General features: G+C 41.5%; 1 protein-coding gene across 2 annotated transcripts in view; it reads right to left on the bottom strand.

The window, feature by feature from the left end:
- Positions 1-15,018, bottom strand: part of LOC149008591 (uncharacterized) — a 153,649-nt gene that overhangs the window by 136,577 nt on the left and 2,054 nt on the right. For both annotated transcript variants that reach the window (XM_089165298.1, XM_089165296.1), the window contains exon 2: positions 12,742-12,823. In XM_089165298.1, coding sequence (XP_089021424.1) covers positions 12,742-12,823 — 82 coding nt within the window. The remainder of the gene's footprint in view (positions 1-12,741; positions 12,824-15,018) is intronic.

Genomic DNA, 15,018 nt, shown 5'->3' with positions numbered 1-15,018 from the left:
TCCAGGATTGACATCTTTTCTCTCGCTTCTCCTATCCTTCGTACATATGTTCATTCTTGAGGACTGGTTATTTTTAATGATGCCTTTCAAAAGATTTATCAACTGATTTAAACTCAATTTGGACCTCGAATTCATATAGTTAATCCTGATGATAAGGGGGTGAAAATATGTATGGAGGAACCTAAAAATTCATTTCTTTACATGGCATTATCTGTCAAGTTGCATGTTTGACCCCCCCCCCCCCCAAAAAAAAAAAAAAAGACATGGGATGGCTGAGAGAAAATATTGCCACTTGGAAGTCTCTAGGTGCCTCCTCTTTGGTGTGCATATGTCTAATACTTAGGTCCTGATGCTTGTTTGTTGCAGCCTTCTTCATTAACCGGATGCCCACTCAGCTTTTCGGTTCCAATGCTTTGGAAACTCAGGCCCTCGTTCTTTCTCTTCCTCCATGTAGAAAGACTGAGAGACAGCAAAAACAGAAAAAACGAAGAAAAGATAGAGAAAGAGAGCTGTGAACCAAGGGAGCTCAAACCACTATGATCTTTACCATGTATATAGGCAAAAAGAGTAGGGAGAAATCAAACTTAATACTCATAACTCAAAGAAACGAGCTGATGTGTACTTACACATGATGCAAAGAGATTTAAGAAAGCAGAAAATTAAAGTAGAAAGAAACAGAAAACTGGATTACCTAGAGTCCAGCACTCCCCTATAGCAGCCCTGCTACCAAGCCTAAATACCAAGTCTTCGTGTCATTCCCTAGTCCCCCAAGTCTACCCCATAACAGCACCCAAACTCCTCTAACTGAGTTGTCCAACTCCTCAAGTGGTTGCCATCATGGAACTTATTTTCGCCGAATTTCGGCGAAATATCGCCGAAATTCAGTGATTTCGCCCCCTGGTGAACCGAAACCAGGGGGCATGACGATAGTTGCAGGATATCACCGATTTCTCAGCAATAAAAGGGGGGGTTCGCTGGAATTTTTTGGGAATTATCTCATTAATTATTCTGATTTTCTCTCTCCTCACCCAAACCATCCAAAGCTTCTCTCTCCTAGTTCTAGGTGTTTTGGCCATATTTCCGTCCGATCTTTGACATAAAACCATAGTACTCACTTCATTCTTGACGGGTATAGCATTATTCGCTAGGATCAAGCGAGATTTCACACAAATCTGGGTGTTTTTCATCTGAGAGGTAAATTGTTCTTCTCTAAACTGTTTTTTTTTTAATGCATGTCATAATGTTGTTGGATGGGTATGAAATTAATATATGTTGAATACAGTAGGCCGATCTACAAACTCACGCAGTCGGAATTTTTTTCCACTAAGTAATTTATTTATTTATTTTCAGGCGTCAAAAATTGTATTTTTCTACATTTTAAATGCTTGCTTTTTGCATGATATATGTGTAGTATCGTGATTGAAAAGATATATGTGAACCTCCATGGGTCGATCTACAGACTCACAGAGTCAGAATATTTTTCGACCCAATAAATAATTATTTGATTTTTTTAAATTTATTAAAATATGATAAAATGTAAATAATTATGAAAAAAGAGAAAAAATTAGGAATAAATAAGGGAAATGATTTTGAAAATTAGGGAAAATTATGGAATATCTATATAATTATTTTCAAGTGCTTCTCGTGTGGTTTCATTGTCGGTTTTGATATGGTAGCCTTTTCTTTTGTCGAAAAAATTTTTAATATTGTTTAAAATATTATATTGGTATTGTTTAATTGTTTATGAAATCATTTTTGTTGCAACAGTTATCATGTCTAGCAATGGGAGAGGAGCAGGTTCACAGGGCCAGGGCCAGGGACAGAGACAGACACAAGGAGCGGGGCCTACAGGGAGGGGGAGGGCTGATCCTGCATGGCAGTATTGTGTTGCAATTGATGGCAACAAAAGTAAAACAAAATGCAACTTCTGTGGTAAGGAGTTGAACTCAGGTGGCATAAGTAAGTTTAAGGCTCACATCACTGGTAGTTCAAAGGATGTGGCCACCTGCACTGAGGCGAATATGGATATCGTGAAGGCAGTTAGAGAGATGGAGAAAGACAAGGGGAAGAAGAAACAGGAGAGGAGAAGGGTAAATGATGCATTGGATGAGGCGGTGCGGGCACCATCATCTTACAGAGTTGATTCAGATTCTGATCGGGAGGTTGATCCCGTTGATTTGAGAGAGCAGGAGGAGAGGGACGTTAAACGGATGATGGCTAAGAGTAGGGCAATGCAATACCAGGAGGAGGAGAGGGCCAAAGCTAGATTTACAGGAGCTGGTACCTCTAGGCTTGTAGGGGCTGGAGCATCTGGATCTAGGGACAGGGGTGGTATACGTGGTTTGTTCGCCTGATCACAGAGTCAGAGGGTCATTTCTACGGCTGATGTACAAGGACCACGTCCACGTGACTATCCACAGAGGTCGAATCCTATCCTAGAGTAGGATCCTGATATTTTCAGAAATAAGGGGGCCAAGTAGCCCAAGATCACAGGTGCATGGAAAGGGATGGCGAAGAAAGTGAAGAAGGCAGTGTCGAAGTGGATGTACTACAGTTCAGTTCCAACACATACGGCACAGGGTACTTATTACAGTAATATGGTTGACCCTATTGCAAAGACAGGTCCTGGATATCGTGGTCCTACCCCTAACGAGGTGTTGACCACCTTCCTGACTGAGGAGAAGGAGGAGCTGCAACAGTACATCAGTAGTTTGAGAATATTTTGAGAGACATGGATGCACCATTATGTGTGATGGATGGACCAGTCCGACAAGAAAGTCTATCATCAACTTTATGGTGTATTGTGATTAGATGATTGTGTTTCTTAAATCTGTGGATGCTACTAGGCATACAAAAGACCATAGGTATATTATTGGACTTTTGCAGGATGTGATTGATGAAGTTGGGAAGGAGAATGTGGTGCAGATTATCACCGACAATGGCGCCAACTTCAAGAAAGCCAGTGAGGTACTAATGAATACAGCTGGATATAACCTATATTGGACACCCTGCGCAGCTCATTGTATCGACCTCATGCTAAAGGACATCGGCAAGATCAATATTATCCATAACACAGTGGAGAGGGCCAAGCAAGTAACAAATTTCATCTACAATCATATTGTTGCTCTGCATATGATGAGGCGAGCATGCGGTGGTGAGTTAGTGCGACCCGGTCCTACAAGATTCGCCACGAATTTCGTCGCCCTCAGCAGTATTCAAGAACGGAAGGCGGGCTTGAGATCCATGTTTTCATCAAAGGAGTGGTTCTCATGGGTTAGATCAAAGTAAGCTTTTTTTTATCTCTAGTCTCTACTATTTGATTTAACAAGTTGTTAACTTCTTATACATTTATACTATGAAATATAAATATCTAGTATGTAGTATTTATTACTAACTTAATGTGTTTGTGATAATTCAGTATAAGTAGTGGGTGCACCGCACAGACGACAATCTCGTCTGATGAGTTTGGGAGGAATGTGACCATTGTTCTGGTAGATCCCATGATAAAGGTCTTACGTATGGTAGATTCCTCCCTCAGGGGGCCCACTATGCCGCATATATATGCAGCCCTAGAACAAATGAAAGTAGCAATCCAAAGAGCTAACCCCAGAGGTTGCGTTGCATACTTGAACATTGTTGATGCTAGATGGACCACTCATCTAATGCATCCGATGCATAGGGCGGGTAAGTAAATAGTGTGGGTTACTACTTATTATTATTAATTTGTAACTTGTCGTAAATATTAATTCTTTGACTGTGAGTTTGTGAATTGTGCAGCCTATTATCTCAATCCAAAATATCAGTACACTGAAAATTTGGGGTTGCGGTCAGACATGCTCGGTGCCGTTATGGAGGTTATCGCGAAGTTAGAGCCAAACCCAATGGTCCAATCAAATTGCCATATGAAAGTTAGAACATAGAAACTTAGAACTTAGTACTTGCTTTTTATTTGTGAAAGAATTTAGCTAACCATCAATACAAATTATTGCAGATAAAATACTTTAAGGATGCACTGGGAACCTTTGGTTCAGTTGCTGCTGCTCAAACCGACAAAATTATGATCCAGGTTAGATGCATGATTACATTTTACATATAAGTATATAATTATATAAGTAGGATTTTTGTTAAGCATTAAAGTATTAACTTAATTTATTTGTGATAATGCAGCTAAGTGGTGGGTTCTGTATAGGGGCGATGCAGAGAACCTCCGGAAAGTGGCAGTGAGGATCCTCTCCCAGACTTGCTCTGCCTCTGGGTGTGAGAGGAATTGGAGTACATTTGGGATGATTCACTCCCAGAGGAGGAATAGGTTGGGAAGTCAACACCTAAATGACCTTGTGTATTGTCACTACAACATGAGGCTGAAGTTAGAGAATACCCGTTTAAAGGCTAACACTGAGACAGACAGGGACATCCAGCTCGATGATATCTTCGAGCTCACTGCAAATGACCAACATCCACTCATTGATTGGTTGTTGGACAGGGGCGAGCCAGTGTTAGAGCATCCTGGAGGTAGGCCAGACCCAGTCATTGCTCAAGCTGCTGGAGTTGATGCAGAGTACATGGCATCTCAAGAGGGGCAGGTACATTAGGCGGCTGCCGCCACGACGGATGAGGATTGGATGGTGCAGCCTGGCACGCAGGAGGATGATTCAGATGACACCCTTGCTCCCTGTCCCAATCATACTCGGAGGAATGATGATGACGACGATGGTGGCGACGACTGTCTTGGTGGTGGTGGTGGAGTACAGGAGCTATATCATGTTCCATTATCAAAGGCATAGTATCCCCCCAAAGATACACTGGAGAGACTCAGTACACGCATGCCACCCAGGATGACGATCATGGTGGTGAGCTTTATCGTGGTCGTCCTACGAGCTACAATTGGCCAAGGAGGGGGGAGGCTCATGGGGGGGAGCAGCAACACATGCATGGGTATGGGTCGTATGGCTTTGGTTATAGTGAGGATACTCAATCGTATGGCTCATACGGCCATTTCGATCCGATGGACAGGTTTTCGGGAGTGATGGGGTCCATGACCTTGGAGGAGTCTGTAGGCTCCACACCTGCTTATGGCTATGGTGTCCCTTCTGCTTATGGACACGATGATACACACCTGTCTTCTAGGAGTTCGCACTACCATGGATATAATGATGGATCTTCCATAAGCTTGGGTTCGCAGGAAGGCAGCACACGTATGGTGGTTGGGGTAATGATAGTTGGGGTTATCAGCATCAGGGTGTCCCACTTATGCCTCCATTTGGCTCGCAGAGAATTGCTATGTTGGAGGCAACATACCGATATCCTTTCGATCATATGATGTCAATAGACGAGCTCCGTTCACGTTACCCTCCTGAGGGGAGTAGTTTTACAGTCATGGATGATGAAAATTACAAAGGCCTGAAAGAAGTCAACAACCATCAGCATGACATGTCTTGGAGTGACTTCAAGAAAATAATGGAGCGTAAGTTTAACGTTGTAGCCTTTGGGCCTTGTACCCAACTATCAACGGACACAAAGCTGGAGGACGTGGATCCACCGAGGCATAGTACTTGGTATTGAGTATTGACTAGTACGTAGTTGTATACTTGTATTTGTTACTAGTATAATAGTTTTTTTTTTAATGATGTTTATCACTCTATTATCATTGTGCATATTTATGTTAGTTTAATTGTTTAAAATAATGTTGGTAGAATTACAGTTTTACTGGTATATACAATCGAGTATATGCCGATCAATAACACCAATTTGGGTGAGTTTTTAGGCAAAACCAGCCATTCCACTGTGTTTATTGGCATCAAATTAGGCTACCACGAAATTTCAGCTCATTTTGACCCAAAAAAACCCCTGAAACTAGGGGGCGAAATTTGCTGAACCGGGTGGCGAAATATCGCCGAGATATCGGCGATATTTTGCCATTTCGCCCGGCTCGCTGGGCAGCGAACCGGGCGATATGAACGAACTTTCGTTCTATGGTTGCCATACACTTGTCCCACTAGTTGATGCACTTCTTTATTCATCACTGCATTTATTCTCTTTATTGACTCTTATTTAGACTGCGTAAGCTGGCCTAACTGCCAGCGCCTTTCTGGCTCCATGAGTGTAGACTCATCTAATCAGGGGCCCATCAACTCCTCCCCTCTTAAGCTTCACATTGTCCTCAAGGTAGAAGGCAGGAAACTGCTGAGTGTTGAGTCATGTCTGAGTAGCCCTCCCAAGTGTTCTCACATTGTGGCAAGCCCTTCCATCGAATTAAAACCTGAAGGTGACCAGCAGTAGAGTATTGGTACGCTATCAGCTCCTCTGGTGTGAGTGTGAGCCCCCAATCTTCAGCTAGGCAGGCAGGCAGTGGCTGGGACTGAATTCCATGGCCAATGACCTTCTTTAGTTGAGACACATGGAAGATCAGGTGAATTCAGGAGGTAGGAGGCAGCTGGAGTTTATAGGCAGCAGGGCCTATTTGTTGAAGAATTTGATATGGGCCAGAAGAACCAAGGGCTGAGCTTCTCATTTGGCCTACGAGCAAGTCTTTTGAAACAATAGGGCTGTAGTTTGAGGAAGACCATGTCAGCAACCTCAAAAGAAACATCTCACCAATTCGGGTTTGCTTCATGCTGCAGCCAGTCCTGAGCAAGCAGCAGGTTAGCTTTCAGCTCATCCAAAATGTTGTCACGCTCCTGTAAGCAGGAATCAACCTCAACTACCTTAGTAGGGTGTCCATCCCAGCGATGTATGAAGGGTGGTTCTCGAATATAAACAACCTTGAAGGGTGTCATCTTGATAGAAGCATGATAGGTGGTGTTATACGAATACTCAGCCCATGCAAGCCAATCAGGCCAGTCCTCAGCTGTCAGGCACAAAAACAGCATAGATTAATTTCCAAGCACCTATTGACCACCTCTGTTTGGCAATCTGTTTGAGGATGATAGGCACTGCTGTACTGGAGGTGAGTACCAGCTATCTTGAAAAATTCAGACCAAAAGCTGCTAAAGAAGAGGCGATCTCAATCCGAAACTATTGACCGGGGTAAACCATGTAACATGACAACCTCACTGCTGAACTTGAATGCTACTTCACGGGCTGTGTAAGGGTGTGATAAAGGGATAAAATGGCCATACTTGGTTACCCTGCCCACCGCTACCAGTATCGTAACTCCCCCTTTTGTCTTAGGCAACCCACCAAGGAAGTCCGTGCTAATGTCATCCCAAACTCGCTCAGGTATGGGTAAGGGTTGGACAAAGGCCATGGGACTCATAGACTGATGCTTGCTTTGCTGGCAAATATCACAAGCAGCCACAAATTTCTGAATTGTTTTTTTCATACCAACCCAATACACCACAGCCACACATGCTTGTAGGTTCTAAGGAAACCAGAAGGCCCGCCAAGAGGACTTGAGTGAAACTCAGTCAGTAACTTGAGTAGTAAAGGTGAGTTTTCAGCTATCACCAACTTGTCTTTGTAGTAAAGAACCCCATTCTTCAGCTGATGCGTGGGGTGTCCTGCAAACCTTGCAATAATTCCTGGATGATGAGCCAATACCATGGATGACTGTGAACTTCCTCAAATCAACTGTTCTCCTTCCAGCCATATATGGGACAAGAGGCTGTCAACTGAAGTTCCCTATCAGACTGTCGTGATAAAGCATCGGCAGCCTTGTTCTCTGCTCCCAGTCTATAAACAATCTAAAAGTTATAACCAAACAGCTTCAGTACCCCTTTTTGTTGATCAGCCGACACCACATTTTGCCCAAAGGTACTTCAGACTTCACTGGTCCCCCCCAAACTTGGAAGCAACATCCTAGCAAATAATGCCCTCCAGTTAGTCACTGCTAGAACAATTGCCATCAACTCCTTTTCATACACAGATTTGGTTCGAGCTTGGGGAGATAAAGCTTGGCTCCAATAAGCTATGGGATGCCCTACTTGCATAAGAACTGCCCCTAAACCAAGGCTCAAAGCTTCTTTTCTCTACTATGAATTCCTTGTTGAAGTCTGGCAGCTTGAGGACTGGCACCGTCGTCATAGACATCTTGAGAGTTTAGAAAGCTTCCATGGTTTTATCATTCCAATCAAAGGCATCCTTCTCCAACAACTGAGTCAGGGGGGCAGCAGTCTTCCCGTAGTCTTTTACAAACTTCCAATGGTGCCCAGTCAGTCCCAAAAATCCACACAAAACCCTCAAATTTCTGCAGACTTGCCATTCAAGCATACTTCTGAATTTCTGGGGGTCCACTGCCACACCATCTGCAGATATTATGTGGCCTAAATATTCAAGTTCAGACTTCCGACACCCCAAACAAGCATTACTTTTTGTTGACAACATGATGATGCGCTACCAGCTTGAAAGCTTCTCGTAGCTGTTCTACATGCTCCTCCAGTGCCATACTGAATATGAGTATGTCATCAAAGAAACAAAAACAAATTTTCACAAACACTCCTGAAATACATCATTCATCAGTGCTTGAAAAGTTGCTGGTGCATTGGTCACACCAAAGGGCATTAGAACAAACTCATAGTGTCCGTTATGCGTTCTAAATGCCGTCTTCTCAATATCCTCTTCTCCAACCCTGATTTGGTGATATCCAGTCTTGAGGTCAATTTTGCTAAGCACCCTCGCTCCCCCAACTCATCCAGGAGCTCATCAATCCCTTTTTGGCTCCACGAGTGTAGACTCGTGTAAGCAGGGGGCCATCACGAGCCAAAACAGCTCGCGGAGTTAGCGCCTGGCACAAATCCCAAGAGTCGCACCTATTTTCCTTTTGCCCTCTGCTCTATATTCTAACACCAGAAATCCACCTCACTCCCATCCCCTACCCCCCGGAAAGAAAGAAAACAAAAAAAAATCTACTTGTTACAAGTATAACCCCCAAAGGCTTTCTAAACAAATTTGTTAATTCTCTCGCATACTAACATGGGTAGGAGAAATGATGGATCAATGGCCAAAAAACCTATACAAAACAGTCCTGGTCCTCTTCTTGGTGAATCTGCATCAGCAGGAGCAAGTAGTAAGCTAGTGAAGAGAGGAGGCTTCTCTGATAGCACATACAAAGTGTAAGATGACCTCAAAAACTCCCTGCTCAACATCACTAGTTTCTCTCTGTGAAAGCTTCCGGAATACCTAGGTTTGCCTCTGGAGCCTTCCAGCCTCACTGTTCATTATTGCATTCCACCCCCACCCCCTTCTTGATCAGTTCAAGAGAACACTTCAACTTTGAAAGGGCAAAATCCTCTCCCTAGCTAGCAAACTAGTCCTCATCAAATCTGTTCTCCAAGCCACTCAGTTTTACTGGTCTGGTGCCTTTGGCCGGCCTTCTGCTATTAAAAAAACTCTGGAATCCATGATGACAGCTTTCCCCTAGAAAGAATCGGATGTCTCTAGATTCCTTCATCCTATCAGCTGGGCCTTTGTCTCTTGCCACAATCTAAAGGAGGGCTGGGGATTTAAAGAATCACGGATATAAATTCAGCTGGCATTCTTAAGCTTCTCTGGAAGATAGCCTCAAAAGAGGACAGCATTTGGGTTGAATGGCTATAATCTGGCCATTAGCGAACTCAACTTGGATAACTAGCACGGCCTCAGATGCTTCCTAGGCTTGGCACCAGATTCTCTCAGACCCACTGCTTTACAAGGCATGATTTCTAAGATTAAGATCGGTAGGAGCACTGATCTTTGGCTCGACCACCAGCATCCAACTTGAGGGGGAGTGTTGTAAGACAAATCGGGTAGCAAACTTGGGTGTGAGTAGATTTAGTGATTTACTTTCTACTTTTGTGGTTCCCTTATTGGTGGTAGATTTGCTAGGATCTTTTAGGATATCTTATTACTCTTGTAAGATTCCCACATTGGGATGATTTGGTTTGTTTTGTCTTTGGTAAGTTATGACAATAAATAAAGCTCCTGCTCTGTCCTTCAGACACAATTCAGGAATTCTTCAACTCTTTCAACAGTTTGTGAATGTTTCCCTAGGCCCAAAATCCAATCCTCTGGTGAACTAGCAAACTAATTAACAAATCTAGATGGGGTAGATAAAATTGATAAATTTGAGCCTTTCGGAAAAGATTGGGATTAACAAAAGCTATAGGTTGTAGAATTTGGTCAACAGAGAAATGTGGGATAGGTTTCAGGTTTTGTGGAGAGGTATATGATGAAGTAAGATTGGTAGGAAAAGGGATGGGGTGGATTAGGATAATAGGATGAGGATCTATATGGGCATTGTTTGAAATAGTTAAAGATGGGCAAATTTAATATGGATAAGGTCTTGGGAGAGTTTTGGGTAAGATTTTGGTTTAACAAAACTAAATGCGTTGGTTTTGAGATACCCAGACTTACCCAAGGATGGAAAGCAAACTCTACAGTTGGGCCTTGTAAGGTTAAGGTTAAGGTTAACTAAAGCTGTATGGTTAGGTATGGGGGGTTTTGGGATGGCTTGGGAAGATTTTAGGGTTTTAACTAAATCCATACAGGAAGGTTTGGGGAAGAAGTATGGGTTTGGGTTTTCCAAGCTTACCCTAGGATGGAAAGAGTAATAGATATGGGACGCAAAAAGGAGGATAGGAACCTAACGGTTGAGTATAGGGACAATGTTCTTCTTTTTGTCTTTTTCTTTTTTTCTTTTTTCCGGGTGAAGTATAGGGACAACCATGGAACTTAATTTCGGCGAATTTCGGCGAAATATTGCCGAAATTCGCTGGTTTCGCCCCCTGGCGAAACGATACCAGGGGGCGAAATGACTTTTGCAGTTATCGCTGAGATATCGGCTATATTTCGCTTGTTTTTCGCCGAAATGACGATTTGTAATGATTTATCGCCGGAATATCACCGTCTTGAGTTTTTTGCTGATCTAAAACAAAGCTTTCCGTTTCCACCCTTCCGGTGATGGCAAAGAAATAACTTTTGATTTCAGACCGAAACGACGAACAAAAGAAATGGAGAAGAAGATGAACAGTTTAAATTTCTTTTGATAATTTTTGAGTTCCGTTTTTGGTATTTGAACCTAAGTTATGGCATTTCAAGTAATGTCCACACACGTGGCTCATAAATAACCATAAAATTGTTTATAAAAAACACAAAAAACAAAAAACTTAAATGTAAATATGAGAATGATTTGACTAGTCAACTTTTTCATATATTATTTTATATAAAAACACAAAAAACAAAAAACTTAAACGTAAATATGATTATGAAATTTATGATTTGAGTTAATCGACTTTTTGAAATATTATTTTATATATATTTTAAACACAATGACTGACTACTTGACATTTTGCAAGGAAATTTTATAGTAATTTGGGGGCGAAATATCGCCGAGATTTAGGCGATAATTCGCCCTTTCGCCCGGTTCGCTGGGCAACGAACCGAGCGACACGAACGAAACTTCGTTCCTTGGGGACAACTAGATGAAGGTATGGGCAAAGATATGGGTTGTTAAATGGTTCTTGGTTAATCTTGATTGGCTTTAGGGTTTAATCTTGCAACAACCTTGAACCTCTTTTTCTTCTTGATCTTACTTCTCTCTCACTTTTCTTTCTTTCTTTTCTCTCCTTTTATTTTCTTTTTTTCTTCTTTTCTCTCTTTCTTTCTTTCTTTTCTGAATTTTTTTTTTTTTTTACCCTTCTTCGAATGCTGCCACAAGATTCAAGAAAGAGGGGAAAAGAGGGAGGAAGGGAGAGAAGGGCTGGGAAGGGGTTGCCGCCGGATTTCGGAGGGGAGGGAGAGGACTGCAAGTGGGAGAGAATGAGAGGGAGGGATGGGGGCTTGCTGCCGCAGGGTTCAGGTGAAGGGAAGGGGCAATGGGGTAGGGGGTTGCGTACTTACTTGGCGGTGGTTGAAGGATCTCTTGATCGTTGCTGGAATTTGATTGTAACTAGGCTGCTGCAAGCTTCGAGAAGAAGATGAAGGCTGGAACTTAACTGAAATTGCACAAGAACACTCTTTCCCTCAACCCAAGTTGAAGGAACAAAAAGATTCTTGCCTTGTCCCAAGTCCCAACTAAATGGGGTTGGCTACACAGATTCTTGCCTTCCAAGAGTAGATATGGACTCCTAAAAATAAGGAGATTAAAATGGACTAAACTTGTGGGACACCAACGTCTCTGGGAATCTCACCTAGACCAGGACTCTTAAATAAATAACAAAATAACCCCGGTTTTGGCCGAACTTCTCTAGGTTGCCGGTGGGGCCATAGGACATTGGCAAGCCCTTTGGACCAATTTGCTGGGTCCTGGAAGGGGGGTTGGCCTGCCTACATCATCCTGGTTGTTGACTCCTAGTTGGATTGTTTTCAATCAACAACAATGTTAAGGCTGTACATGGTACATACCTTCTACAAGATGGGTGAGAAGAGAAAGAAAGAAATCTAACCATTAAACTCGAAGCCGTTTTCTACTAAATATATTTAAATAATGCATATTCATTAGAATGAGAATATTTGATAATTCTAATTAGTAGTTACATTTCAACCAAGAAGCACGAAAGCTTGTTTTAGATGAATCATTATAACGATAAACAAGCATTACCCCATACCAAGAAATGTGCAGACAAGCCTTCAATAAAAATATGAAAACATGAAGCACATTGATGAAAACATCAATCACATGATGCTAGTTATCTTCCATTAAAGATGTTAATCTTTGACACATTCCCATGAGTGATTATTCACAATAAACACATCTGAGTATCTCAAACAAAGAAACTCAAAAGATGTGAAGCATAACAAGATCTATCTAAAACTTAAAATACAGACCTTTCCAGACACTTATCCTCAATGCTTCTGTCGAAAGTCCATGAACATATTCTCCCAAATATTTTCGAAGCAGATGCAACACCTAAAAACATAAAAAAAAAAAAATAAAAAAAAAAAAAAAAAATTCAAATTGACTAGCTTAAAGAATATCCAACCAAAATTCTGTTGTTACTTACACTTGCTGCACATGTATAGAGCAGAACTGGCAAACCCAATCCATCACAATGGATTAATGTAGAAAAGAAATATTAGGTGCTTCCTAATAGGGGTGAGCCTTATGTCCGTGTAAATCAGAGAGCAGATGACTAGAAGAAGAGAAAACAAGGAATGGCAACACAAAGAAGAAAGAAGAAATTCTGGGAAGAGGCTGGGACGCCTTAGTCGTATGAGCCTCCTTCAGCCAATCTTTATTTATAAAATACCTCAATGATTACAACCAAGCATACGAAACAAAATGAAAAGGAAACTAAATCCTACACAACGAAGGAAACAAGGATTCTTAGAAATTCTCTTTCTGAGATTGAGCAACTTCTATACCCAAAAGATATTTCAGTCTCCACAAGTCCTTAGTCTGAAATTGCTGGTGCAGATATAACTTGAACTTATCAATCACTGTAAAATAATCTCTAGTGATAATAATGTCATCAGCATAAACGATGAGAAATAGACTTCTAGTACTATAGTGACAGTAAGATACTAAATGGCCACTGTCACACAACGTGCAAATCCAAAACCCAACTCCACAAAAGTGAACTGACCAAACCATGCCCAAGACGATTGATTCAAGCCATACAGAGACTTCTTAAGACAATAGAACATACCACTCTCCCCTCGAGCAACAAACCAGCAACAAACCCAGGAGATTAATACATGTAAACTTCCTCATAGAGATCACCACTGAGGAAAGAATTCTTAACATCAAGCTGAAATTGAGGCCAATGAACAAGGGACAAAGTGATCAAAATTCTAGTAGAAGTCATCTTAGCAACAGGACTAAAGATCTTTAAGTAGTCCACACCATAAACATGGGCATATCCTTCCGCGATGAGTCTAGCCTTCAAACGAGCAAGACTCCCATCAAGGCTAACTTTCACAGCAAAAACACCAACTGACATTCAATGGCCTTCTTCCCAAGAGCCAAAGACATCAAATCCCAAGAATGATTGTCATGTAAAACAGGCAATTCTTCCATCATGGTAGTTGTTCATTCTATACTAGACAAGGCTTTGTAGGCAAAGCTATCAAATTCCAAGCATGATTGTCATGTAAAACGGACAATTCTTCCATCATAGCAGTTATCCATTGTATACTAGACAACGCTTCTACAACAGACTTAGGGAGAGGGTATGATAAGGAGTCCTTTTAAGTTTAGTTTTAAGAGTCCTATTTGAATTTGGATTAGTATGCTGAGTACAACTAGGTTTGGTTCAATTTAGGATATGATAAGGAATCCTTTTAAGTATAGTTATAAGAGTCCTATTTGAAATTGGATTAGTATGCTGAGTACAGCTAGGAAAACCAGTTTCTGAGTCCTAATTTAACTGGGACTCCTCATCTAAGGCTATAAATAAAGCCCTCAGCATGTAGCAGAGGACAGATTTGTGAATACGACTAATAAAGTCTGTTCTGCCTAAAAGCAAGGTTAGTAGAGCTTCTCATCAGTGATAAGGGACCTCCATGTGATCGAGTAAGCAACCTAGGGTTTCTATTTGAAGGATCTCCTTTGGTAGTGCTTGTAGCCTACCTCCACTTCTCTCCATCTCCATCACACCCCATTAAGGCTTGTTCACGTGTAATTAAAAACTCAGCACTTTATTCCATTCCCCTTCTCATATCACTCTCTTTTTTATTATCTTGAATTTTCTTGAGTTTTTGGACTTTTTAAGAGACCCAAAAATTCAAGATAAAATCAAATATACGCCAATCCAGCCATAGGATCTGTCCAAACTTTACGAACCTCATCCCCCAACTCTAGTGACCTTCCATCCCAATTTCAGCCCCATTAGACCAACCAAACCCTAGATTTACCCATCCATGTTATCATCACTCTATTTTCCCTCCAAAATCAAGAAATCCAATAACTCCCAAACCACCCTTCCAAAATCATTGAAACTTTGAAACTTGACCCCAAAAAAAAAAACATTGAAACTTGAAAAAATTACCAGGATCAAAATATAAACTCCTTTCAATTTTATCCCATTCCCCTAAGTTTTCATCTCATCTCAAATCTACTCCATATCAACAAATTTATCAACTTCCCATGGGATGGGTTAAAAG

Source organism: Hakea prostrata, chromosome 8 (assembly GCF_041222555.1).
Source record: "Hakea prostrata isolate BN-2017 chromosome 8, UWA_Hpros_2, whole genome shotgun sequence".
Lineage (NCBI taxonomy): Eukaryota > Viridiplantae > Streptophyta > Magnoliopsida > Proteales > Proteaceae > Hakea > Hakea prostrata.
This window is presented reverse-complemented; position numbering and strand designations above follow the sequence as displayed.